This window comes from Prionailurus bengalensis, chromosome E3 (assembly GCF_016509475.1).
Source record: "Prionailurus bengalensis isolate Pbe53 chromosome E3, Fcat_Pben_1.1_paternal_pri, whole genome shotgun sequence".
Lineage (NCBI taxonomy): Eukaryota > Metazoa > Chordata > Mammalia > Carnivora > Felidae > Prionailurus > Prionailurus bengalensis.
Genome location: NC_057357.1, coordinates 10,534,318 through 10,562,231, shown reverse-complemented (window position 1 = coordinate 10,562,231; position 27,914 = coordinate 10,534,318). Strand labels below are relative to the sequence as shown.

At 48.7% G+C, this 27,914-nt stretch overlaps 2 protein-coding genes across 2 annotated transcripts in view; one reads left to right on the top strand and one right to left on the bottom strand.

Annotated features, from left to right (window-relative positions):
* BAZ1B (bromodomain adjacent to zinc finger domain 1B) overlaps positions 1 to 21,012 on the top strand; it is a 73,046-nt gene extending 52,034 nt beyond the window's left edge. Inside the window, 8 exon segments of the mRNA XM_043559848.1 lie at positions 1,237 to 1,414; positions 3,346 to 3,528; positions 11,526 to 11,673; positions 12,702 to 12,849; positions 15,020 to 15,135; positions 17,395 to 17,540; positions 18,682 to 18,785; positions 19,113 to 21,012. Coding sequence (XP_043415783.1) covers positions 1,237 to 1,414; positions 3,346 to 3,528; positions 11,526 to 11,673; positions 12,702 to 12,849; positions 15,020 to 15,135; positions 17,395 to 17,540; positions 18,682 to 18,785; positions 19,113 to 19,470 — 1,381 coding nt within the window. The 3' untranslated portion in view covers positions 19,471 to 21,012.
* Positions 21,013 to 22,219: 1,207 nt separating this feature from the next.
* FZD9 (frizzled class receptor 9) lies at positions 22,220 to 27,575 on the bottom strand. The gene has a single exon (XM_043559847.1). The coding sequence runs from the start codon at positions 27,542 to 27,544 to the stop codon at positions 25,769 to 25,771; it is 1,776 nt and encodes a 591-aa protein (XP_043415782.1). The 5' UTR covers positions 27,545 to 27,575; the 3' UTR covers positions 22,220 to 25,768.
* Between the last annotated feature and the right edge of the window lie 339 nt (positions 27,576 to 27,914).

Sequence of the window (27,914 nt, the reverse complement as noted above, 5' to 3'; positions counted from 1 at the left end):
AAAGGAATTTAAAAACAAAATGACAGATACCAGGCCAACTGGAAACAGAGAAGTGAAGTTTTTTGTTATATCCATCAACATTTATAAAAGATAATCATATACTCAGCCACAAAAGCAATTTCAACAGATGTAAGGGGTGCCTGGGTGGCTCAGTTGGTTAAGCGTCTGACTTTGGCTCAGGTCATGATCTCACAGTTTGTGAGTTCAAGCCCGGCATCGGGCACTGTGCTCACAGCTCAGAGCCTGGAGGCTGCTTCAGATTCTGTGTCTCCGTCTCTCTGTGCCCCTACCCGTTCATGTTCTGTCTCTCCCTCTCCCTCTCCCTGTCTCAAAAATAAACATTAAAAAATTTTTTTTAAAAAGTAATTTCAGGATACATTCTCTGATCAGATTATGATAAAGTTAGAAATAAATTCTTTAAAGATAACCAAAGGATCTTAACTGAAAGCTAAATGTATTCCTAGATAACGTATCAAAGAAGAAAATAAAAGGGAATTCTAGAAAGCAAGGAAAGGGAAATCCTTTGTAAGAAAACCCATGGGATACAGTGAAGGTTGTATTCAGAGGAAAATAATATGAAAAGTGCTTGGAATGAACGAAATGGAAACTTAGTCTAACTCAACGGAGATGACCTTGAGCTTTAGTTTTCATTTTGTTGTAAGAAGCCAACAGAGAAGAGAGTCTGCTGCTGGGACTTCAGCAGGTTAATCTGTAGTGTGAGAGTGAACTTGAAGGTCCTTCTATAGGGTCTGTGCTCAGTTTCATGTTTTTTTCTATGTTGTAAGGAATTCCAGGCAGGTGATTTAAAGTTATCTCAGGTTGGTAGCAATTCCTGGCAGCTGACATGAGCTGCATGTGCATAAGCACATTCTTTGTGGAGAAGTAAGCTTCAAACCAGGCCTCAAAGAATTTCCACAGGTAGAAATCCAAGAAACTCAAGGTAAAAAGGTCAAAACAAAACCCAGACCAGGAAATGTGAATGAGAGCCAGGTAAAGCAGTCCACTTCAGATACTGGGATTATCAAATACAGAATAAAAGAAGGGTGTTTTTAAAATGAATAAGAAAAATTTGAGAATTTGTGCAAGAAACCGTGGGTCTGAAGAAACACCCAGGAGAGATAAAAACAGTCTGAGTAAGTCTTCTAGAAATGAGACCTGCCATTCAAGTCGTTGAAATTTATAGACGGTTTTGAAATGTTCCTTTATTTCCCCTTCCCTCTACCCCAACTTTTCTAGGTACCAGGACATTATTCATTCTATTCATCTGGCCCGGAAGCCAAATTTGGGTCTAAAATCCTGTGATGGCAACCAGGAGCTTTTAAACTTTCTTCGTAGTGATCTCATTGAAGTTGCAACAAGGTTACAAAAGGGGGGACTTGGTTATGTGGAAGAAACATCAGAATTTGAAGCTCGGGTAAGAACATAAACACCCAATGAAATCTGTTACTTATGTAAACTCAATTCGGAATTGTGCCCTGATGCTCTTGACTTCCCCAGATGACCCCGGAAATCACATGTGGGTTTGTCCTGAAAGACCTGTGGAACCAAAAATTCTCTGTGTACATGTGGTATTTTTCCTTTGATATCTGGAAAATCTCATCATACACTTAGATCCTTTGTTCAAAAAGAGTTTTTCTATTTTTTTTTTTAAGATGTTATTTTTAATCTCTACACCCATTGTGGGGCTTGAATCCACAACCCCGAGATCAAGAGTCAGACACTCCACCAACTGAGCCAAGCTCTCCAAAAATCTCTTTTCTATTAAGTTGAATAGAAAACTGGTTTTGGAGTCACAGTTCTGGAACATTGCTTAACGTATCTGTTATTTAACATTCCCATGTAATTGGTGCCTATGCTTTAAGGTCTGAAACATGTTTGTGTATTCCCATTTGTCCATCCTTGTCACTGATTGGCTCAGAAGGGTTTGCTTAATGTTGGGTAGCACTGGTGCTGGTGAATGGATACATTTCAAGGCCCATTTACGGTCTTGTCATTTACTGCTCCAAAAGACTGTCACGTGCTGTGGATGAACCAGTTCAGGAGACCCCATGTTCACGTGAGGTAGGTTTAGTATACCACAGCCTGAGAGAAGATTGGAAAATACTATCCACCAGTTGTTGTAAAGTGCTTTTTACTGATTTGAAATGATAAAGTCCATATAACTCCAAAGGTAATAACATTTGTGGGTCTTTTCAAATTATACGTATGCATTAAACATGTATTAGTTGTGTGATTTTTTTATGAGCAGTTTCATCTTTTCTCCCCATTTTTCCTAATTTACAAATACATTCCATTGTTCTCCGTCTTTATATTACTTTGGGGTACATAATAACGGTAGGAGTTGATAGGGTAGATGTCTTACAGCCAGACTTCCATATTTCTGTGTCTTTACTATTAGAATTAGTAAAACATATATGCAGCTTTCTCTCCTTTTATTTATTTGTTTGTTTGTTTGTTTATTTATTTATTTATTTATTTATTTATTAATTAAAGTAATCTCCATGCCCAGTGTGGAGCTCACACTCCCCATCCTAAAATCCAGAGTCTTTTGCTCCACTGACTGAGCCAGCCAGGCACCCCCAGCCTTTTCTCTGTAATTTGGTTATGAATGCGTGGCACATTTCCTGAGAAAAAGGATTTAAACATCTTTGTTGTTCTTAATGATGTTTTTAAAGAATTCTTCAACCCTAAAGGATTTTGCCAGTTTCAAAATCAGCATATACTTTTTTGTTTATTTAGCAAATATTTATCCATTGCCTGCTTTGTGCCAGACCCAGGCTCACACCTTGCTAACATCGGGTTGCCATCATTCATCTTTATTTCTTTGTTGTTCTAAAATGCTGTCTCTAATTGACATGTTTTGTGTGACTGAGAAGGTAGTGTTCACTTAAGCGCATGCTTTGAATCAAAATGATTTCCTTATCCAGGACATAAATGAGAGGCTTAGGTGAAAAAGTATGGAAAGCATATTTACCTGGCTTACATAGTTTGTAAGCCGGTGGGTCAGGTAATGTTTATTTTCCTTCTCATTTTCTCTCTGCCTTGAGACTGCAGTTTGTACATAGTAGGTACTCAATTGCTGAGTGAATGAATGACTTCTTGAGTGGAGCAAGTTTCAGCATCCCGTGGGTCCCATTGCCAGGGAAAGTAATAAGTTGCTTTTCAATGTATAAACCACGCACTGAACTGAGGCACCGAGGTAAATTCATGCTATGTGACCCATTTGGGGCCCAGGTTGATTTTAATTTAGTTGAGGATAGTCTCCTCGCATCTTGGCCTTTCATTCATTCTGGTGTTTCCATCTTGGCCTTTCATTCATTCTGGTGTTTCCATCATTTCCTGTAGGTGATCTCATTAGAGAAACTGAAGGATTTTGGTGAGTGTGTGATTGCCCTACAAGCCAGTGTCATAAAGAAGTTTCTCCAAGGCTTCATGGCTCCCAAACAAAAGAGAAGAAAACTCCAAAGCGAAGATTCAGCAAAGACAGAAGAGGTGGATGAAGAGAAGAAAATGGCAGAGGAAGCAAAGGTATTTTGTTCATGAAGATGCAGTTTCATGACTGTGGAAGAGTGCGGTCTGGTTTTAAAATGGTCTCACCCTGTGATTTTACCTTCTGTAAGCACTGTTCCTGCACCAGTGGTCCATTTTTATCACTTTCACTAAATTTTGTGGTTTTCAGATTCTTCTGTGGAGCAGAGCTGGATAATGGCTCAGAGTGTCCCCAGCCCCTTTTGCCAGAGCTGATTTCTTTTTAAAAGGTGGTAGCAGTTTTTAAGTTTTCAAAAATGGTAGCATACTCGTAATGAGCACTTAGTCATTTTAGCCATTTCTATGCTCTTTGTCAGTTGTGTGTCGAGTACCTACAGTATTATGTAGCCATCTCCCCTGTCCATCTCCAGAACCTTTTTACCTTTGCAAGCTGACACTCTGCCCCTTAAAGACTGAACTACCCATTTCACTCTCCCCTCGATCCCTGGCAACCACCACTTTCTTTCTGTGTCTGAATTCAACTAGTCTGAGCACCGTTACATAGAAGTGGAATCATGCTATTTGTCCTTCTGCGACTGGTTTATTTAACTTAGCATAACGTCTTCAAAGCTCATCTGTGTTATATTACGTGCCAGATTTCCCTTTTAAGACTGAGTAATAGTCCATTCTGTGTATATACCACATTCCATAGTCATCCGTCCATGCACACTTGGGTAACTTCCACCTTTCGGCTCTAGTGGGTGATGCTGCCGTGGGCCTTGAGAGCTTGCTGGGAGCCTCTAGCAGGGGAGTGCCACTGTATACCCTTGACTGAAGAATGGTCCTGCTCTATGGGGGAAGGTTCAGGAGGGCTGTACAGTGAGAGAGGAAGGATACACTCAGCTAGCCCACCACATGTGCCAGATCCATCCTGGAGAACTGGCATGACAGATATTGCAGCCGGTGGCCCTCACATCCAGGAATGCTGCTTTAAACACCAGTGTACAGCTATCTCTTCTAGCTCTTACTTTCAGTTCTTTTGGCTGTATACCTAGAAGTAGAATTGCTGCATCATTATAGTAATTCTGGTTAATTTTTTCAAGAACGGTCATGTTTTCCATAGAAGCTGCACCATTTTACATGCCCATCAGCAGTGCACAAGGGCTCTGATTTCTCCTCATTCTTGCCAACACTTGGTATTTTCTGTTTCTTTGGTTGCAGTCATCTTGATGGGTGTGAAGTGATGTCTTGTGGTTTTGATTTGCATTCCCCTAATGATTAGTGATGTTGAGCAATGTTTTTGTTGGCCTTTTGTCTGTCTTCTTGGGGGAAATGTTGCTTTGAGTCCTTTGGCTGCTTTTTAATTGGGTTGTATATTTTTCACTGTTGAGTTATGTAGGTTCTTTATACGTTCTGGGTATTAATCCTTTTATCACATGTGTGATTTGCTAATATATTCTCGCATCCTGTGCGCTGCCTTTTACTTCGCTTGGTGATGTCCATTGATGTGTAAAAGTTTTAAAGTTTGACAAAATTCACCTTACCTGTTGTTTCTTTTGCTGCTTCTGCTTTTAGTGTCACATCCAGGAAATATTGCCAAATCCAGTGTCAACAAATCCAATGTCCTTCCCCTCTGTCTTCTACAGGTTTTAGAGTTTGAGCTCTTACACTTAAATCTTTGATCCAGGGGCACCTGGGGGGGCTCAGTCAGTTAAGCACCTGACTCTTGATTTCGGCTCAGGTCATGATATCGTGGTTCATGGGTTCGAGCCCCGCGTTGGGCTCTGTGCTGACAGCGTGGAGTCTCTCCCCCTCTCTCTGCCCCCCCTAGCTTGTGCACACGGGTGTGTGTGCGCGCGTGCTCTCTCTCTCTCTCAAAAAAATTAATAATTAAATGAATTTTTTATTCATATTGAGTTAATTTTTGTAGAGTAAGGGTCTACCTCAGTTTTTTGCATGTGGATATCCAGTTTTTTTGGTTTTTAAGTTTTAAAAGTAACATGCTCATTGTAAGTAAATCCAGTGTGAGAGGTACCGTAAAACATGAAACCACTCCTGTCCTGGTGTTGCTCCCCAAGGATATCAGTCTTTAGTACTTTGGTGTGTTTTCTGTATACATATGAAGATAGTTTTATGGCAGTTGTACAGAATGGAGTCATCTGCATAATGTTCTGCGATTTTTCACTCCTCAGCATAATCTCTGTCTGTCTGCTTTCAGTCCATATAGATCCACATGACACTGTTTTCTCAGTATCTTAATTCCTTACTGATGAAATGTCTCTGGTTTTTCTTTATTAGAATAATTAGCTCCATTTTTTTGTTTTGTCTATTAGATTTCTGCTTAAGATTACTTAGGAAGAAAAGAATTTGAAAACACTACATGAAGGGAGTGGTCCCAGGCATTATCCCATAGAAGAACACTTTTCCCTGTTTTTGATTTTTCTCCACTCCCTCATTTCCTTCTGTTCACAAACATCTGGTAAAGACTTGCCTTGTGCCAGTCGTGTGGGAAGTCTGGAGGTCATGGTGATGAGTAGAAGCCAGAAGTCCTTGCCCTCAAGAAGTCCCGCTGGCATGGGAAGGATGGTCTTGGTGGCATCCGAGCGCTGATGAGAAAGTGCAGGAGCCAGCCTGCCTGTGAGAGGTACCTAGGGCAAAGCGGGGCCGGAGGAGAGGCCATGTCAGCTGGGTTTTGAAGAATAAGTAGGAGTTAATCCAGTCGTGGAAGGGCACATAGGCTTCGTTAGATTGAGCTGACATTGGCTTTCTCCTCACGGGCCAGCCGGTCCTTGTTTTCCCTCCAAATTGATACAGAACACAGAATGAGTTTATTCTCTAAAGCTCCTCAGGTATTTGTACACTGTTGTCAAGTTACCCTCCGTTTCTTCCTCAGGCCAAGGGTGAAGCATGATAAAAGGATGCTTTTGGGAAGGAGGTAAGCAGAGCTGAGAGCTAAGATTCAGTCCGATAAAGGTTTAACTATTTTTTTTTAATGTTTTTATTTATTTTTGAGAGAGAGAGAGAGAGAGAGAGAGACAGACCGCGAGTGGGGAGGGGCAGAGAGGGAGGGAGACACAGAATCTGAAGCAGGCTCCAGGCTCCAAGCTGTCAGCACAGTGCCCGACACGGGGCTCAAACCCATGAACTGTGAGATCTTGACTTGAGCCGCAGTCGGATGCTTAACAGACTGAGCCACCCAGGCACCCCAATAAAGGTTTAACTGTTAATTCATGACTTAGATTCAAACACTCCACACATGTTGGTATCTTCCTGGGATTTAGTTCCCACTTCTCTGTGTTCTTTTTTGATGGTGGCACGGCATTCAGGTAAGCTTCTAGATGAAGTCTAAGATGTTAGATGGTTAATAGTCTCCTTTGCTAAGTCTTTTCTCATTAGGCCTCAGTTTTAGCCTTGCTGAGTACTGCATGGGCTTTATTTTTAACTGTATCCAGAAGAGTCTCTTTCTTTTTTTTTTTTTAAATTTTTTTTTTTCAATGTTTATTTACTTTTGGGACAGAGAGAGACAGAGCATGAACGGGGGAGGGGCAGAGAGAGAGGGAGACACAGAATCGGAAACAGGCTCCAGGCTCTGAGCCATCAGCCCAGAGCCCGACGCGGGGCTCGAACTCACGGACCGCGAGATCGTGACCTGGCTGAAGTCGGACGCTTAACCGACTGCGCCACCCAGGCGCCCCTGGAAGAGTCTCTTTCTTGATGTGATGTTCCCTTGACATTTCTTTGCCAGTAACAGTTTCTCATTGCGCAGCAGTAGCTATAGAATTCTTGTCAAAAGTTCTTTTTTAATATTCCTCCCCATAGCAAAGTAACCTCTTTTTAGCTTGTCATATGAGACTTCATTCTTAACTTGATCGGGGAGGAAAATATGAGCGTTTTGCTGGTTTAACCTTGGGGCCCAGACACATGGTACACAAATGGAAAGCATGGAAGAGTTTCTTGGAAAATCAATTAGGTTGCCTACTAAGTAGTTCAACAATGTTCTCCATTAAAATGGCATTATGCCCTGCCTGCAGTTCCCGACCAAAGGTCAGCTTTGCCCCAGCTCTGAAATTTTCCACTGCCCTTTGCTTTGAAGGTTTCCACTTAGCACAGGCTAGGGTTTTTCAGCTGGCACTAGGTGGTTGCTTGAACTAATACCAGTCTTTAAAATGGGCTTCAGTTTCCTTACTTATAAAAGTAGATGGTTTCTCGAATCCCTTTTTGTAATAGTTGATGATTTCAGATATTTAACGTTTATTTATTATTTTTTTTTTTTGCATTAAGTGGGAAAGCCGTTGTATAAGTTGGCAAAATCCTGAGTTCTTTTAGGCTATTTACTTTGGATGCACTTGTCCCTAAACTTGATTATCTGTTTTTCCATTTTAAATGTTCTTTTGTGGAAGAATATGGTTGAAAGCCTTGTCATATCCTAGCCAAGATAGGATATTGCCTTTTTACTGTTAGTGAAAGGATTAATGGGAACTTTGCAGGTAAGCTGGCTTCCCCTTGATTCTGTTACATCCACTTCTACCTAGGGACCAATTTTATTTAAACATGCTAGAGATTTGAATTTTCCATCAGAATAATGTGTTTAGCCTCCAGCAGCATTGTAAGACCTAGAGGATTTACTGGATACCACCAGTGTCGAATGTCAAAACTTTGTTGCCACTGTATATCTGTTTTGAAAACAGTGTCTTTAAAAGCACAACAAAAAACCCAGTGTCTTGAATATGGTGTGGGGTTTTTGTTTTAATGTGCTGGACTGTTTGGAAGTTTTTACAGTGACAGGAGAACAGGATGGTCTTTCAAATCTTGAATGTCTAATGTTTTGCCCTCAAAATTAGAGGCTGGTTGGAATGTAGGCTGGTCTCAGTGGATAACTCAGTGGGTTTAACAGGATGCTAGTGATTATCCAGTATCTATGATGTCAAGAGCACTGGGATTGGGGATCTAGAAATGTGAAGGAGACCTGGCCCCAAATTGCTGAGACTTCGGGCAAAAATAGTAAATGAAGATTATACAAATGTGCACATATGTTCATAGCAGTATTATTTATAATAGCCCAAAAATGGAAATACCCCAGATGTCCCTCAACTGATGAATGGATAGACAAAATGTGAATTATCCATTCAGTGGTTATTATTCAGCAGTTAAAATGGAATGAGGTATTGTTATATGCTACGATGTGGATGGACCTAGAAAAATTATGCTCAGTAAAAGAAGTCAGTCACAAAAGGCCACACAAAGGTATACAGAATATCCAGAATAAGAGAATCTCTAGACCAAAAGTGAATTAGTGGTTGCCTAGGTCTGGGGAAGTGGTGGGTTAGGGTGGAGGATGTGGAGTGGCTACTAGTGGGTGCAGGGGTTCTTTCGGGGGTGCTGCAAATGTTCTAGAATTAAGATTATGCCGCTAGTTGTACAGCTCTGCAAATACATGAAAAACCATTGTTTCTTTACAGGTGAACTTGTTAACATAAATTATGTCTCAAGTCTGTATTAAAATGAAGTTAAGTGAGCCTATTTCTAGGATCTTCCAAAAAAATTTTTTTTATTTTAACGAGGCCAGATGTGCTATTGAGCACTCAAATCTTGTAATTCATAGGAAATAGTTTAAAAAAAAAAAAAAGTACTGTATGCTAATAGGACTCTTGAATGCTCTCGTGCATCTGTCCACTAGAGGACAGCAAAGCCCATTTGAGCCATTTCTGTCTGTTAGGGCACTCTTTAAGGACTGAATCTTTTTTTTTTTTTTTAATGTTTACTTATTTTTGAGTGAGAGACCGAACATGAGCAGGGAAGGGGCAGAGAGCGAGGAAGACAGAATCTGAAGCAGGCTTCAGGCTCTGAGCTGTCAGCACCAAGTATGACGCGGGGCTCAAACTCAAGAACTGCACGATCATGACATGAGCCAAAGTCAGATGCTTAACCGACTGGGCCACCCAGGTGCCCCTGAACCTAAAATTCTTAAATTTGTATTCCATTGAAGGCATGTGGGTTGTTACCATGCTACAAGAATCTGTGTACCATAGGTCAGCTTCTCCCTGGCATCATGGGAACAGCCCAGCCCAGCGAGGCAAGCTGCGATTGTGGACTTCACATTTTACTGAGGAGCTCTGAGGAGGGAAGGAAGGAAATTGTACTGTATTTTGAAGGCAGATGTTGAAATTATCTGCAGTGGAGGTTGGAGTAAGGAATGAGCCAGATTCTACTAGAATTTTAGCTGCCCCTTAAATAGACTTTTTGTTGTATTTATATTACGTATTCTTGTTATTCATGAATTGATACACACAGGGCTCTCTGTGGTTCTCTGTTTCCATAAGAAAGAGAAAGGGCAGCCTTTGTTCCCCACTCTCAAACCTCACACCACAGCTTCAGAAGTAGCTCAACGGTCTTTGTCCCTTGGCAGCTCTATTTTAAAGCCTGTGGGCTTCCAGGATAACTAGCCTTTCCTACAAGATAAAGACTATATTACTTAAAATAGACCTCTGCCTAGGGTAGAGCAGAGATGTGCAGCAGTGGTATTGTTAGTCAGCTAGGCCTGGTAGCCAAGTTGTAAAAGCAGTAGGCATCGCTCCTTGAATTTGAGTTCAGTTACGGCCAGGTTGGCCGAGTTAAGCAATACGATCCCCACAAGGTGGATGACAGTAGGATGACCTAATCTCTCAGCTTCCGGTGTAGCTCCCAAGCTTTCCCTCGTCCATCGCTGCTGTGTTTTCTGACTGAGAATGATAATCCCTTTAGAGGCATTTGTTTATGCAGATGCTTACCTCATCATTGAGGTAAGAAATGTTTTGAAGATATAAACACCTTTTGATTAATGAAACAGTAATACAAATAAAGGAATTATCCAAAAATGGCATTCCTGGTTTTCCTTAGAATGTATATTTTATAGGAGAGAGGGTTGTGTTTATCATTGAATTTTTTTTTAAGTTTATTTATTTTGAGAGAAGGCACACATGCGTGCTAGTGAGAGAGGGACAGAAGGAGAGGGAGAGCAAGAATCCCAAGCAGGCTCCACACCGTCAGCGCAGAGCCCAATGCAGGCTCAATCTCATGAACCTTAGATCGTGACCTGAGCTGAAATCGAGTCAAGAGTTGGACACTTAACTGACCGATCCACCCAGGTTCCCCTGTTGTTGAGAGTTTTAACCCCTCCTCCCCCTTCCTAACTGTGTTTTCCCTGGCTTATTCTGAATTAATTTGCATTTTCTGAAGATGGGAAGAGGCAGTGCTTATTAATGCTGAGAGTAACTCCCGGGAAGAAGTGAGTCTGAGCACTGGGCCTCTGAAATTTTCACTTACAAGTTGGTGATAAAGTCAAGAGGAATACTTCAGATCAGTGCATAGTATTTTTAAGTGTTGGGGCGCTTGGGTGGCTCAGTCGGTTAAGTGGCTGACTTCGGCTCAGGTCATGATCTCAGTTTGTGGGTTTGGGTCTGCATCGGGCTCTGTGCTGACAGCTCAGAACCTGAAGTCTGCTTCGGATTCTGTGTCTCCCTCTCTGACCCTCCTCTGCTCACACTATCTCTCTCCAAAATGAATAAACATTTAAAAAAAATTAAAATATTTTTTAAGTGTTGTAGAATGTTTCATGGAGAGCATTTACTATAATTTCCAGGCCATGTAAACTGGGGTTGTGGCACATAACGCAGAAACCGATCATCTTGTTGACCAGAGTTGCGGTAGCTACATGACGTCACTGCACGCTTAGCGTGTACACAAGTGTTCGTGCTTTTAAATGACACTCAGTCTTTAAGTGGATTTCACTGGAAGAGACAGGTGTCTGATCACCCTCCCCCGCCCCCCATCCCCTGCCTTAATTCTTTATGTAACCTTTGGTAAGTTTTTCCCACTCTTCAGAGCCTTGATTTCTTCTATAAACTAAACGGGTGAGACTGGAAAAGCCCTAGGAGTTAAATGTATCCAGCATTCTCTCACCCCTCCACCTGTTCCTGATGCTGTCAGTTCACGCTCTCCGGCAGCATTTCGCCAACAGTCTGCATGTCATGTCCTTGAGGTCGCTGTGGCAGCGCTGACCTGATGTGGTCTCTGTTTAGGTTGCGTCTGCTCTGGAGAAATGGAAGACAGCAATCCGCGAAGCTCAGACTTTTTCCAGAATGCATGTTCTACTTGGGATGCTTGATGCCTGTATCAAGTGGGATATGTCAGCAGAAAATGCTAGATGCAAAGTTTGTCGAAAGAAAGGTATATTTAAATCAGTGTTGTGTGTCTGAGTGTAATAGGGACTGGGGCTTCCATTCCAAAGATATTTCCCCCCCTGAAGATTTCTGTGCACAACTTTCAAGTGTAATGGAACAGAATTTGCCTTTTTCTAGAGATCTGTAAAATGCTGCCCTTTGAAGTAACATGACAGCAAATCAGAGAAAACCCTTTGTTCCTCAGTTTTGAATATAAGAGCGGTTTATCTTGCCAATCTTTAAATTTTCTACAGGGAACAAAATTAACCTACAATTTTAAATCTGAGTTTTTAGTCATCCATGAAGTAAGATATTCTACCAGCAGAGGGCAGTAGTTGTGCATTGGGAAGAATACTCAGGTTTGGGCCAACTGTCACAGTCCTACAGGGCAAGGCGTTTGGGACTCTTTAATGCTTTTAGCTTTCAGAACCCGTGTAAAAGGAACTTAATGACTAATAGCCCTCAAGTGCCTTCTCAGTGGCTGAAGTTATTTTGTGAACTAGGTTAGGATTTAATTCCCTTCCCAAGGATGAAAAGATCCTGTGTAAAACCCATCAGTTGCTCTCAACATTGTTTTAGAATAAATGTTCTAGAGGGAAGTGACCATATCAGGTTGATTTCATATATTTTGAAACCGAGTGATTTAAGAGAACGATATCAGATGGGTATCGAGGAAGAGGATGGATAGGAAATGTTAATACTTCATGGGGGTTTGTTTCTTAGTGGGAGAGGAGCAGTGACATTTCCTGCTAGGACTTGGTATTTGCTGCCACTTTGTAAATGTTTTAACTGTCCTCTCCTAGATGGAGTTGGATTTGAGGATAGAAGTCAGAAGACCTGAGTGTTAAATTACGAGTAGTGTAGTTATGCTTCATTTCTTCTCAGAAATGACTGCATTTTTTTCTAAAAAGGGATAACAGTTTGCTAGACTGTTGGCTCCCCTATGGCGTTAATGGAGGGTGAGTGGCTCTTTGTTACAGCTTGCCAACCATTGCTGTGCTCCCGACAGTGCTCTACAAGTTTATCTCCTTGCAGGTGAGGATGACAAACTGATCTTGTGTGATGAATGTAACAAAGCCTTCCACCTGTTTTGTCTGAGGCCAGCCCTCTATGAGGTGCCAGATGGTGAGTGGCAGTGCCCCGCTTGCCAGCCTGCTACTGCCAGGCGCAACTCCCGTGGCAGGTGAGAATTTCTTCTTTTAAAAACAGATGAAATGGCTGGTTTATAATTAAGCTTTAGTTATTCAAACTGAATTATTCTAAGGAGCTGTAAGTTCATCTTTTGCGTATGGAGGCTGATCATTTAAGGTATTACAGTAATACCTCAAAGGACTCTGATTTCACTTTAGCTTAATGTTGACATTTCTCATCTTCACTGTGAGACACGTTCTGTGTCTTCTTGATCCTGCCTAGCAGTATGTCTCCTTTTGCCTTTTACTTCCACTTGGGCCACTTCTTGATTTGCGATCACTTCTGCAACCACCCACCACTAAAAATCCTGAAACTCCTGACCTTTCTTACGCATACCTGTTGTTTTCCTTCCTGATCACGATTACAACTTTGCTGTCAACTTGAAAGTCTTCCTCTCTCTCAACTTCCATGTTCATTTGCCAGACATTATCTGTGTGTCCAGACGTCTTACAAAATCAGTCATCTGCTGTGTACTCTCCATGGTCCCTGCTGTCATTTGGCCCTCCTGTCTCTCTCATCTGGGCTCCTCCAGTGGCTTCTTAATTCCTTACCTCCAATCTTTCCCCCTCTTATTTGTCCAGGTTTTGTGGTGATACCAGAACAGTTTACATAAGGCAGAGATCTGTTCGTGTTACTCTCCTGTTTAAAAACCTTAATTTTTCCACTGCCTCTAGAAATACAGTCCAAATTCCTGGGCCTAATTTTTGAGATTGTTATAGAATGCTGGTCTTTGTTGTTGTTTATTTATTTTGAGAGAGACAGAGACAGCACAAGTAGGGCAGGGGCAGAGAGAGAAAGAGAGGGAATCCCAAGCAGGCTCCACACTGTCAGCACAGAGCCCAATGCAGGGCTGAAACTCATGAAACCGTGAGATCATGACTTGAGCTGAACCCAATAGTTGGACACTTAACTGACACTGAGCCCTAGGTGCACCCAGTCTGTTAAAAAAAATTTTTTTTTAACATTTATTTATTTTTGAGAACGAGAGAGAGAACATGACCAGGGGAGGGGCAGAGAGAGGAAAAGGAGGCAGAGAATCCAAAGCAGGCTCCAGGCTCCAGGCTCCATGCTGACAGCTGAGAGCCTGACGTGGGGTCCCTCCCCGGTCTGTTTTTATGAGCCCTTATTCCCATTTTGTGTGCTTGTTACAGACTGTTCATTGGGTATCCTTGCCTCTGTGTGTTCCTCCTAGCTGGGAATATTCCCTCTCCCCAGTACTGAGGGAACTGCCTATGGCCTACCTAAAATTTCACTTTTTTGAAGTGTTTTTGTATTCGTAAAATTAGTTGTTCCTCCTCTGTGTTCCAAGTGAGCATCCAGTCTCGCGGTCTTTGGTGCATTGTGCCTCCATGATTAGGCTTACAAGTGACTGTCTTCCAGGAGATTGCTGCTGCCCTGAGAGTGGAGGTGGTGCTTTGTTCACCACCCTGACCCCCACAAGGCCGAACACCGGGGCCTTGTAAAGAGGAGATGCCTTCATACTGGCCAAGTTAATCCCGTTGTTTCCCACATTGCAATTGGAGGTTGTGAAAGGGCAGCTTCTGGGTGCTCTGGCTTGGTCTCCGAGAGGGCAGAGCTGTTTGATCCTGACCCCATGTGACAGCGTTACTGAGTTATTTCTCACTCCGCTCCAGCCACACTGAGAGCCGAGTAAGGCACACTCCTCTGAAATGGCGGGGCTTTAGACCAGCTGTTCAGAGCCGGGATTAGCATTGCTTTGATGTCGTGGTCATCTGTAAGCTGTCCCACTCCTGGAACGGGGCCGTCAAGGTGGAGTAACACCTGTCCGGGCTGCTCGTTCGTTCAGTCTGCCCCAAGGTCGGGAGCAACTTTTCATATCTGAAATGTTACGTTACCTGGCTGATTCTGTTGAGACAAAAGAAACAGGTTTTGTGTTGTTTTATGTGAGGAGAGGTGGGGTTGTATTTTGGGCTTGATTTCTGGTGCTGTTGGTGTCTCATTCAAAGCATTTATGGCCTGGTTGGGGAGAGATGCCATTGAAGCTTAGGCTTTCGTTCTGCTTCCCGTGTCCTGGCCTTGTCATCAAACCTGCCTAGTTGGTGAAGAGGAGAAAGCTACAGGGGTGTGGGAATTCATCCTTCCTCAGGAGCGCTTAGGCCTAGAACCACGGTCCTTCCCTACGTGCTTTTCCCTCCCCACAGGAATTACACTGAAGAGTCTGCCTCTGAGGACAGTGAAGATGATGAGAGCAATGAAGAGGAGGAAGAGGAGGAGGAGGAGGAGGAGGAAGAAGATTATGAGGTGGCTGGTTTGCGATGTAAGTATTCAGTTTGCCTTCATAGTTGACCTCACAGTTTTCCAGGCTGCCTTAGGAAGACTGCGTTGGCAGCGGACCCCCACCCAGCATTGCTCTCACATGTTGTGGCTGTGGGGTGGGTGACTCCACTGCCATGGTTTCAAATGGGTTTTCAAGATGCCATTTAACCACTTTCCTAGTGGGAGGTTGGATCAGCCCTATGGTAGGTCCAGTTGGTTCAAGATTGAGTGGAATTCAAGCCCCCAAGTGTGTTGATGACGAGTCTCCTGATTCAAACCTCTCAGTGTATGGGGACAGTGGGGACAATGGGTGAGGAAGGTCTAGGCCCATTGTCATCTCTTAACGGTTGTTTTAGCCTCTGGTTCAGTGCTGCTGTCAGAGAAGTGATTTTTTTCTCTGGTTACAGTGATTTTTCTCATTTATGTGGCATGCAGGTCTATAGGTTTGCTGGTTTTAAAAAGAGAAGACTTGTTTTCTCATGGGTTAGGGTGGTTGTTTGGAAGGTTCAGATCTGTTTCTCACTAGATGCCAGCAGAGCCAGGGTTGGGGAGGCCTCATCATTTACACTTTACTTCGTTGACTCTCTCACTTCTGTGATGGTCATTTTTCATGAGTCCTTTTCATGATTAAGCCTAAAGTCCTGCAGTCTAGACTTTCAACAGCCTTCTCCTTTGCAAAGTATATACCCTTCCTTGTAGGTTGGTGGAAAAGAGACCACAAGTCAAGATTTTGATGAGCTTTTGAATAGATGATACAGTTCCCAAGATCACAGCACTCTGAACATTCACATCTTGGTATAGAGTCTGAGAAGGTATTTGGTGTGACCAGTCTTCTGGCGGTGGTACTGCTAAAACCTTGAGAGGTTTGGGTGTGCCCGCCTGCCCCCATCTTCCCAGTCCTGCAGGGCTCTAATTTGAGACCCATTAATTTCTCTCATTCCTATAGGGTTGTTGTTTTTTTTTTTTTTTTCCCCCAGGCATAATTTTCCAGTTATCCAGGGTAAGGAGACACGTAGTCCCTTACAGGAAGAGACTTCATCTGCTGGCTAGAGAGTGCAGTTCAGATGCACGGTTGTCTGGGAATAGATTCTGAACGTAACAGTGTACTCATTTGGTTTGTTTTCGGAGTAGTGGATGCTTTCACTTGTGAGTTATCTTCTCTTTCCAAGCAATTGTTCTCTCTCCAGGTTTCTAGGTTCTTGTCTGCCAAAAGGGTCTAGGAAATATTAGTATACCTCTGAGCCCTTTGTCTGCTGCACCTTTTAGGCCACCAAAGATGTGTTCCTTAGTACAGCTCGAGGCCCTGGGTTGGTGGCTGTCTCTAGCATTTTGAGTTTCATCCTTGGTGTCAGTTTTTTATTCTCTCTTTCAAGCCTGGTCTTGAGCTTAGAGACCTTAAAATAGCTTATGAAGGGTTATCAGGGTCCAGAAGTGAATGTAAAACACTGTTTATTGATTCTTTGTGTCACTGACTGTGTATACCCCCGTCTCTGTCCACATGTCACCTCCCTGTGTTCAGTGGAGAAGCTTTGAGCTAATCCTTATGGAGCATCGCTCCTGGAGGACATATTGAGAAATGTTGGTTTGTCTGACATTGACCACCTGTTGTAAACCTGAGACACAGGTCATCTTGGGGGTCTTTGTATTCTTTATTGTTCCTTTCGGGGTTGTGGGCAAGGGCTCTTGTGGAAGTGGCCTGGTCCACTGTCTGTGGTTTTTAGAAATGCAAGAAAGCTGGACTAGGGTAAGCCAGAAATTGGATTCGATGAGGGAGACTTTGCATAGGTATCTGCTTTTCTCTGAGAAGGTTGTGGTGAATGTAGGATTCCTTGGGGAACTAGGAAGTGTTCTACGTTCAGAGTCCCCCTCCACGTAAGGACGTACGTTGACAGGCTGAGCTGGGGCTGTGGGAATTCCAGGCAGACCTGTTAGCAGACGGCCTCTCCTCCTGGGTGAGTCAGCTCACCACTGACTCGTTCGTTCCCAGGAGTGACTGTGAACAGTGGGGCAGAGAGAGCCATTCTGAAGAGAGCCTGCCGAAGAGACTCTTAGCAGGTCTTTGGCAGTTGATGAAAGCTATCCGTTCATCTCCTTCTCTACCTTTAAAGTGTCCTGTTAGGTAAGGCAAGAGAGAAACTGTAAGAGCTCCTTACAACCACGGGGAGCCGTTGCTTTGCTCGGCTGGCTGCTCTTCCCATTCCATAGATGTGTTCCCTTCTTCCTCAGCTGTTCGACTCCAAATCCATGTTTTCTATTTCAGTGAGACCTCGAAAGACTGTCCGGGGCAAGCATGGTGTCATCCCTCCTGCAGCGAGGCCAGGACGACGGCCAGGCAAGAAGCCTCATCCTGCTAGGAAGTCTCGGCCGAAGGTACCACCTGTGGACGACGCTGAGGTGGAGGAGCTGGTAAGTGATTTCTCCCCTTCCCTCTAACGCTCCCCCCTCCCCCGCCAGTGTGCAACAGGTGGAAGCCTCCCCCTGGCGCCCCCCTCCTCAACTTTGCAGGGGCTGCTGCGTGTGGCAGATGGGTGGGCCTGGAGGCAGCAGGCCCTCCGGGAGCAGCTATGTCCGGCATTCCCCTGCTGTAGCCTGCAGATATCATCTCCCCTAGTTAATAGGCAGCCTGTGACTTGTTAGGGATTTTAAAATAGTATCCATGTGTCTCCAGTGGCTCAGAGGGGCTGGGTCTCCATTGTGGGAATGTCAGCAATGTCGGAGCCTCATTCACTCTTGAGTCTTTTGCCGACAGTTGTCGTGGAGGGGTGTTACCCTCCCCTCTGCTCCCTCAACCAATGTAATTTTAGTGGTTTTACTTCAGATTTTACTTGAGCTTCCAAGAACAATAAAGAGGCTCTTGAAAATTAACTTATTCTGACAGAGCAAATTGGGGTTGGGGGCATAAAGTGAGCCTCTAGGGAGCTCGGGGGCATTGTGAGATCCTTCTGCTGGCCCGACCCTAACTAACTCTTCAAGCCCGTGGCTCTGACCACTGTGAGCCGCAGCAGTGATAACTCCCTGGAGGGGACACCCGCCCTTTCCTCCTCAGCCACTTAGCTCCCACAAGCCTGCCGCAGGAGAGCCCGGGAAAGGAGTCGTGCCTCTCGCTTTTCTTCCCTCAGGCCCTCCACCCCCACAGAGTTAGCCGCCAGTGGTCCCTGTAACCAGTCCAGCTCTCTGCACTTGCTGTTTTATACCCCTCCATGGTGTGCACATAATCCCAGGTCCATCTGCTCTCAGGCCGCCGTCCTGGTGACAGTGGGCTCTCTAGCTGACCTCCAGCAGGACGGCTGTAATACGGCAACTGCTGCCTGCCCTCTGCTGCTCCCTTTGCAGGGAAGAGGCAAGTGGGCTGATGGGAAGACGCCTGCCCCCTGGCTGAGCGCACTCCCTGACTTGAATGTCAGATGTTGACTATCTCTGCTCCAAGAAAATGGTTGAACTTTTTTTTTTTTTTTTTTTAAAAAAAAAAAAACAGATACACACATTTTCTCTTTCGTCCACTCTTCTCTTGGACCTGTAATAACATGTCTCTCTTTTTTGGTGCCAGGTACTCCAGACCAAGCGGAGCTCCCGGAGGCAAAGCCTGGAGTTGCAGAAGTGTGAAGAGATCCTCCACAAGATTGTGAAGTACCGCTTCAGCTGGCCTTTCAGGTGGGCTTTGTGTCTCCAGCACAGGGAAGCAGGACCCACCTTGTGGGTTCTCAGAGTGTGCAGATAGGCAGCTGGCCCGGGGCGTGCTGAGCGGAGGCCGTGGGATCCACCCCGATTCCTTCGTTTAGGACATGTGTGAGTGGTGGAAGAGTTAGCTTCCCAAACTGGTAAGGGAGAGCACTTTGTACAAGGTGGACGCACCTCTTCTCCGCCTGCCAGCTGGCCGATCTCCGCAGGGGCGGGCGTTCTGGGAGCGGTGGTTTGATAACAAGGTTTGTGTCTGTTCTCGAGGCCACGTTCACATCTCCGTTTGGTTCTCTTCCACAGGGAGCCGGTGACCAGAGACGAGGCCGAGGATTACTATGATGTCATCACCCACCCCATGGACTTCCAGACAATGCAGAACAAATGTTCCTGTGGGAGCTACCGCTCTGTGCAGGAGTTTCTTACTGACATGAAGCAAGTGTTTACCAATGCTGAGCTCTACAACTGCCGGGGCAGCCATGTGCTAAACTGTATGGTGAAGACAGAACAGTGTCTGGTGGCTCTGTTGCATAAACACCTTCCTGGCCACCCATATGTCCGCAGGAAACGCAAGAAGTTTCCCGATCGGCTTGCTGAAGATGAAGGGGACAGTGAGTCAGAGCCCATTGGACAGTCCAGGGGACGAAGGCAGAAGAAATAGAGAGGCAGGGCCCTGGTAAGGGAGCTGAGGTGGGGGGAATGGAGAGAGCTGGGGAGGGTGAGCGGGGGGCGGGAGAGGAAGGCGGACAGGAGTGTGGAAGGGAGGGAGTCACGGGGAGTCCTGAAGTGCCCGTCATCCTGAGCTTCTGCCGCCCTCCCCAGCTCTCCAGAGGGCCCTCCGCACGCAGAGCTCTTTGGAGAACCTGCTCTTGGGTGGTCTCTGCCCAGAGACACGGCGGGTGGTAGACGAGGGCCTTGGCCCTGAAAGTGTCCAGGGAGGGGCTGGGGGTACAGCCCTTGTCGTGAGCCCCTGTCCTTTAACCTTCTTTCCCGGGGTCCCTCTCGCTTTGGCCACCACAACAGTGCCAAGCCTCTGGTCTCTAGGGGAGGGGTTACTGCATTACATAGAAGGATCGGGGGTAATCAGGCCAACTGGGGAGGTGGTGTTGATTTTTTTTAATCTGTATTTACACCCAGTCTTGTTTCTTCAAGCCCGTCCTCTGTGTCTCGCTCCCCCTCCCTCAGGTGACGCTATCAGTGAGTGCCACACCACGTTCTGTATTCACCAGCATCATGAGACACTTGTGCTCCTTTGAGTTGCTCTTGGCAGAGTAAAGGGACACGTCCCGGAGCCATTCCTGAATCTAACCCCTCCCCCTCTTTGTGACCGCTCTCTCCCTGCTCCCACCCCACCCCACCTCACCCCCTCAGAAAAAAAAAAAAAAAAAAACTAAAAAAAACCCTACAAAAAACCTAAGGCACTTCACTTAGAGACTGGAGTCCTGCTTATAATCATGCGTATAACCTTTACTTCAATGGGTCTGGCCAGAGGGGTGTTGGAGCCCAGCCCACCCACGTACCAGACAAGCTCTTAGGGGAGAAGAAAAGCAGGAAGAATTTAAATGTTTAATTTTTTTTAATTGACTTTTCTAGTTATTAAAAGTTGCTTGTTTCAGCAGTGATATTGTATAAAGAACATCTTGTAAGATATTTCTGTCATCTTGCTTTGGCACATGTACAGTACAGTTTATATGATAACGTGTTCGCTTTACTTTGCCCCGTCTCCTCCCTCAGCCCATCCTCTCTCCTTCAGAGAAGCCGGGCTGGAGGGTCATCGGGGCAGGTGGTGGGACCTGGGGGGGAAGGGCTGTCCCTCTGCCTGCCCCGACCGCCGATTCTGCCGCCTCCATCTACAGCCGCCACCTCCTGCCTCCCCCCACCGTGTCCCCACGAAGCTGAATCTTGCCGGTCCGCCAGCTGCGCGTGGGGTGGGAGTGGGGGGGTGTGGAGGAGCTCTGCCGGCCCTTCCGCAAGGAGTCTGGCGTTAGTGGCTCTGGTTGGGCAGGACTTCCTAGTCTTCTTTCCCTTTTATGGCAGATTTTGATAAAATGCAAAACAGGGTTTAATTTTCTTTTCTACCAGCTTTGAATTTAGCAAATGTGAGCACCTCAGCTCTTCTGTAACTATTTAAGTTAAGGGAAAACATGTCCACCAAGGGGATTGCAGCTCCTAGAACTTGAGAATAAAGCCTCTTAATGCTGAATTTCAAGGTGTGTTCCCTGTCTCGCCCCGCCTACCCTGCCCAGAGACCGGGGGGGATTTGCTCCAGTGGCTGCTGGATAGGTTTACTGTCCCTTCTCCCACAGGTTCGGAGTTAGCACTGACGCTACAGTTCCGTGATCCCAGCCACCAACACCTCCCCCTGCCTCTTACCCTAGAGCCAGTCTGTTCTTGTTAACAGTGAGAATCCTGTGTTCCCACTTCAGTGACACCTGAATTGTTTGTTGTTTTTTTTTTTTTTTTTAATTGTCTTTAAGGAGGAAGGGCCCCGTTCAAGGGTAAACTTGTAATAAATTGGAATTTCAAATAAACATTATGTACTTGTGTTTATAAAGAAGCAGCAGTTCTGGTGAATCTTTCTTTGTGTTTGTGGGGGCGGTAGTGGCACACGTGGCCCCCAGGGCTCTTTCCCGGAGCTGAGAGGACTTCTGACCATCTTTTTAACCACAGGCCACATCCATTTGCATTTCTTTGCTTCCTGGAGAGATTTCTGGTGCCCAGTAATCAGAGTGTGACTTTCAAGCTTCTGGCCTGGTCTCTGAAACCCCCAAAATTGTCATTGGAAATTTCCGGGGGGGGGGGGGCGCCTGGGTTAATTGGTTAAGCGTCTGACTCTTGATCTTGGCTCAGGTCATGATCTCATGGTTTTGTGAGTTCGAGCCCCACATCAGGCTCTGTGTTCTGACTGCTCAGAGCCTGCTTGGGATTCTCTCTCTCTCCCTGTCTCTGCCCTCATCCCTGCCCCCCTGCCCCAGCACTCGCTCGCTCTCTCTCTCTCACAACAAACTTTAAAAACATTTTTCTAGTAATTAGAGACAAATATTTCTAAAGGCTTAGCTGGGAATTTGTATGGCGCTGGAAGAATTAATTTAGGGGTAATTGCTGACATTAAAAAAAATTTTTTTTAGTGTTTGTTTATTTTTGACAGAGACAGAGAATGAGTGGGGGAGGGGCAGAGAGAGAGGGAGACACAGACTCCAAAGCAGGCTCCAGGCTCCAAGCTGTCAGCACAGAGCCCGACACGGGCCTCTAACTCACAAGCTGTGAGATCATGACCTTAGCCGAAGTGCGACGCTCAACCAACTGAGCCACCCAGGCATCCCAGACATTTTAAAACACTTCTTTTCCAGGAAAATTTCAAACATAACGCAAAAAGAGTGAAAATATGAATTCCCTTGTACTCTGCTTCATCAGTTCTACCACATAAGCAATTTTATTTATGTCTCCATTTATTTTTTATGCTGGGCGTTTTTATCAAGTCAGAGTGGTTGGTTCAGTAGGTCACTGCTAGGTGGCAATCTGCTTCTGGAATTCAAAGATTTTGCAGAGCACACTCTGTGAGCCCCTTGACCAAGAAGGGACACTGCCGACTCCTGACCACCTGAACCTGGGGCAGCGGTGGCTAAAATGGGCAGAAAAAGGAGAAACCAAAACCCTGGGTTGCTCTGTGGAGTCCACACTCGGGGAGTGTGAGCTCCGAGCCAGGCCCCTGGCTTGAGTGAGCAGTTTGCCCCAAGGTCAGCTCTGGTCTGATGAGTGCTCAGGCTCTGGGGAAGGGAGCTGTGGGCCTCTGTGCATTTCCTACACAGTCACAGCGGGACTCGGGGGCTCGGCCACTTCTGTGATGTCCTCTCCTCAGTGGGCTTCTCAGGCTCCCCTAGGATGGTGTTCCGGGGGCCACGTCTTCTTGAGGTCAGCACCCTGGTCCTGTTAAACCATCAGCCCATCCTCCCTGCTGTGGGCTCAACCTCGGGGAGCCGCCTAACTTCCCTTGACTACTGCAAGAGGGGACAAGAGAACTTTTCCTCCTGAGGACCGGGGTCTGAGGCATTGCTCCTGGGAACCAACGGAGACCTCTCCCCCGTCCTGCCTGCGCTTTCTCCTCAGACCCCATTCCCCAGAGGATGGGGGAGGGTGCTGCAGGTGTGTGTGTGGGGTGGCAGTGTCCCCAGGGGATGGGGGGTTTGCTGCGGTGTCTGGGGAAGGGGGGGCAGTGTGTGGCAGTGAGGTGGTATCTGGATTGCCGGGAGCCAAGGCCTCTTTAGCAGGATATTGAGAAACTCCAACCAGGTGGGAAGAGAAGTTTCCACCACTGCCCCTGCCCGGAGCCTTCAGACGTTTTCACACTCAGGGCAGTCCTGGAGTTTCTGCCTCTGGGGTGTGGCCGTGAGCAGCCACTGACACTCTGGGGCCTCTCCTCAGGCTGACCTTGGTCAAGATCACCGCCACCGATTCCTGTGAACTTTGAATCATTTCCTTGGAACTAATAGGTCAGGGCTAAGGAGTTCCCTTAACTTGGGTCTCCCACGCACAAGCCCGGCAGGGAGGGGCCGGGGACACACAGTGACTGGCCAACAGGTGTTGCTTTCCGAGACACTTCCCTTGGGCTCTGGAATTTCCTTTTGGGGGCTGGTGGGGGGGGTGTTTCTCTGGACAAAACCACCCTAGGTTATAACACCTGCCATCCCTTGCCCACCCAGGTGGAATCCGTGGCGCAGTGGAAATCACAAAGGCTCTGGAGGCTGCACGCTACCTGGCTGCGTGACCTTGAGCCAGCCAAGCACTCAACACTTCCCATCTGGAAAATGGGGAGAGAAGGATCTAATGGAGGACTTCTGTAAAAGGTCTTTAATAAACGATTCCTTCCTTCTCTCCCGGGGTCTGGGACCTTCCAGTGTCCCCAAGTGCTGAGAGGCTGCTGGCAGAGCCCCTTACCCTCCATCACCCCCCTCCCAGTTGTCCTGGGAGCCCAATTTTTTTCCGCTGGGTGGGACTTAATCAAGCATCATCTCTCCCAGGGCCACTGACTGGCAAGGGACAGGGGTGAACTGGGGCCACTCCCTGCAGACCTGGCCTGCAAGCCTAACTCCACGCAGCCACCGTCTCCCCTTCCAACCTGGGCCCCTGTCACATTCAGTAGGCGCAATCTGTCAGTCAAGGACCCTCCTAGGGAGTTACAAGATGTTAGGGTCACTTGGCTTTGCTGTAAAGAAGGCAAGAGGGCCTCCTGTGTGCTCTGAGAAGGAAAGATTTGGATGGGCTGGGCCGTCCCGTGCATGAAATGCATAAGCCCAAGGTGCCGAGGCGGCAGAGTTCTCCTGGGGGCTCTGGGCTGCTGCTTGTGCTGAGGGACAGCCCTTAATTCTCCTTAGCTCCTGATGGGAGTCTGACACAGCCTGTTGGGGCTCCATTTGGCTTCCTTCTTGTCCCGCAGAGCTTGGTGGCTGGTGCAGGGCAAAGAGCTCCGGCCTGAGAGGCCATGGGTTTAGGCACTCAGCCCTGCTTCACAGGAAGCAGTCGGCCTTGAGCCTCCCCTTGGTTCTGAAGTGAGGCTGGACCCTTGGGGCCTCTTGGCAGTGACACTGAATGCCGGCTCTGTATCATGCACCCAGGACAATGACCGATACACCTGGCTGGAGTCACAGTGGCCAAAGCAGAGGCCAAGATGGGGCTCTGGGGTCTGACCTCCTGCCCCAAGCCGATGGGCATCTCTGGGACGGCCACACACTCCTTACAGTGGGCAGAGATGACGAAGCCCGGCGCACGGATACACAGGTACATTTTCCTGTCCCTGGGCACATGAGTGTGTAAGCTGGCCTGGAGCAGCCACGCATATGCCCCCGCACCTGCCCCATTTCTCACACGGTGCCCAGCACCCCAAGTCCTTCGGCAGCCCTTTCGGAGCTGGGGACCCAATTTCCACTATGCTCAAGGGTTTCCCCATCCCCTGTGTCTGTGCCACCAAGATGCCCCTATACCAGCCAGTCCTGCCCCATCTCCACTCCACCTGGTAAGATGAAGGGATGCCGTGGGGTGCCCCGACTAGGAGCCCAAGGAGAGAGGTGGACACACCAGCAATCTTGGAAGGCAATGAGGACAGTCACTCCAGCCTTAGCCCTTAGGCCCCAGGGAAGGGACAGTAGGACAGCCTATAGGAGACAGCGGGAGCAGATCCTGAGCCCCCAAGGGAACTTTGGAGACAGGCTGATGCCCTCGTTTTCTATACAAATGAAGAAAGCAGTCTTTCCCAGGGCCACCAAACAGGCTAGAGTCCCCAGGGCCAGAGGTGTCCTCTCAGGGGATTCCTGAGTATCCTGGCAGGCATCCTGGTCACACTTTGGGAAGCGGGAACCCAGGACTCGGGCAAACAGGTTGCCCAAAAGAGCAAAGACTGGTGAGAGGGGACAACGCACACACACAGAATCTGGGACTTCTGCAAAGACAGCTGCTCCACAGGGACGTCCTCCTGACCGGAGGGGAGGCAGAGAATGGGGCTGGGGCCATGAGGCCAGCAGCCACCCAGCTCACCCCACCAGGGGGACTCCTACAGGACCCTCACTCTCTGACCTTACCCCCTTCCCAGCCCACAGAGGACTCAGCAGTGCCACACGGGGGTTTATTCCAGTCACAGCTTCCAGAGAAACTCAACAATAAATTACATCATTAAATAAACTCCCTGCTGGACCACGCCCCCTTCTGCCCCTCCTCCTCTCCACCTGCTCCCCCAGGACCCTGTGGGGACCTGGCCAAGCCCGCCCCCTCCACTGGGCCACAGGGGAGTGAGCCTCACTGGGTCTCTGTGAATGAGGGTGGAAGGAGAGGCTCCACGCCCTGGTCCTCGGCCCCTCGCACTCACTTGCCTGACCTTGACAGCTGGGCAGCTGCTAGTCAGCTGTCTCCTCCAGAGGGGGGGGGGGGTGCAGGAGGGGGCAACAGCCGCCCCACACAGGCCTGTGTCCCTAGAGGTGCGTGGGGTTCTCCAGAGAAGGGTCCGTCTTAGTCATGTGCAAGACCACGGTGGGGGCCTTATAGTGGCAATGGGTGCCACGGCCATAGCCCCCGGGAGCCCGGCAGGCCTTTGCCCGGGCCCGGCCAGCTGCCATCTTGCGGTGGCACAGGCTCTGCCAGGTCTGGAAAGTCTTGGAGCTCCACACCCAGACACCACTGGTGATGCCCACCACCAGCGACATGAAGATCTTGAGCATAAAGACAGCCACGGTGGGCACCGACCCCCCTTGTAGTGAGCAGTCCCTCCGGCCCCCGGGCATGGTGGCTGCCAGGCAGGGCTGCTCTGTGGCCCGAAGGCGCCAGAAGTCCATGTTGAGGCGTTCATAGACATAGCACACAATGACGCAGGTGGCAGGCACCGTGTAGAGGATGGAGAAGACCCCAATCTTGACCATGAGCTTCTCCAGCTTCTCCGTGTTGGTGCCGCCTGTCTTCATGATCTTGCGGATGTGGAAGAGGGCCACGAAGCCGGTCAGGAGGAAGCTGGTGCCCAGCACCAGGTAGCAGGAGAGGGGAACCAGCACAAAGCCCGTCAGCGCGGCCGCATCCATGCTGGCCACGTAGCAGAGCCCGGTCAGCTCGTCGCCCGCCACCTTGCGCAAGGTCAGGATAACGATGGTCTTGAGGGCCGGCAGGCCCCAGGCCGCCATGTGGAAGTAGCTGCCATGGGCCTCGATGGCCTCGTGGCCCCACTTCTTGCCGGCAGCCAGGAACCAGGTGAGTGTCAGCACCACCCACCACAGCGAGCTGGCCATGCCGAAGTAGTAGAGCAGCAGGAAGACGAGCGTGCAGCCCGTGTTCTCCAGCCCCTCCTGGATCACGTACAGTGCTCCCGCCTCCTGGTCGCACGCCACGCTCTGGGCGCCGGCCACCGCGCGGATGAGGAAGGCCAGCGAGTAGACGTTGTAGCACATGGACAGGAAGATGATGGGGCGCTCGGGGTACTGGAAGCGGTGGGGCTCCAGCAGGAAGGTGAGCACGGTGAAGGCCGTGGAGAAGAAGCACAGCGCCGACCACACGGCCATCCAGACGAGCGCGAAGTCCTTGTCGCGCCGCGACCAGAACACCTCGACGCCGGGCCCGCAGCGCGGCGCGCACGAACGGCTCTTCTCCACGTACTGGAACTTCTCTGGGTTCTCGCAGGTGCCGCCGCCGCCCGGGCCTGAGGCGGGGTCGCCGGGGGGCCTCGCGGGCCGGGGCGCCACGGGCAGCATGCCCAGGCCCTTGTGGGGCTCCGCAGGGCCGGCCGTGGCGTTCTCGGGCGCCTCCATGCAGAGCGCGTGCGGGTCGTTGCGCGTGGGCAGCCGGGCGCAGTCCAGCGAGTCCGGCCAGCCGAAGTTGAACTGCTCCATGATGGGCGCGCAGCGCAGGCGCGCCTGCTCGCACATGGGCCGGCAGGCGGGGATGGGCGTCGAGACCTGGTCCGTGCACATGGGCGCGTACAACGAGCACAGGAAGAAGCGCAGGTGGCTGTGGCAGCCGTACTGCACGAGCGGCGCGAACTCGGCCAGCTCGGCGGCCGCCTCACCCTGCGACGTGTGGCCCAGCAGGTTGGGCATGCGGGTCAGGTTGTAGCCGATGCCGCGGCACATGGGGATCTCCACCGCCTGGCAGGGCGCCGGCCCGCGACCGCGCTCCGGATCGAAACGGCCGATCTCCAGCGCCGCGCCGCCCGCCGCCAGCAGCTGCCACAGCAGCAGCGCCCGGCGGAGTGGCGGCACGGCCATCCCGGGCGGCCCCGGCCGAGGGCGGGAGGGCGGCCCCGGCTCACTCGGGCCGCGCCGTCCGGCGCCCCCGTGCCCGCCCGCCACGTCGCGGGGCGCTGGCCATCGCCGAGCCGCCCGCGTGCGTCCGGGCGCCCCGGCAGCGCGCAGGGAAGCCGCCCGAGGGAGAGGAGGCGCCGAGCCCGCTGAGCCGCCACAGCCGCTGCCACTCGAGCGGCCGCGGAGCCAGAGCGGGCGCCGCCTCCCGGGGCCGCCGCTACAAGCCTCGGGGCGGGGCGCCTGGCGGACACGCCCAGAGGCGGGCCCTCCGCGCGCCGGGCACGCCCCCCGCCGGGCTTTAAAGGCGCCGCGTCTCGCCGCCGCGCCGGGGCAT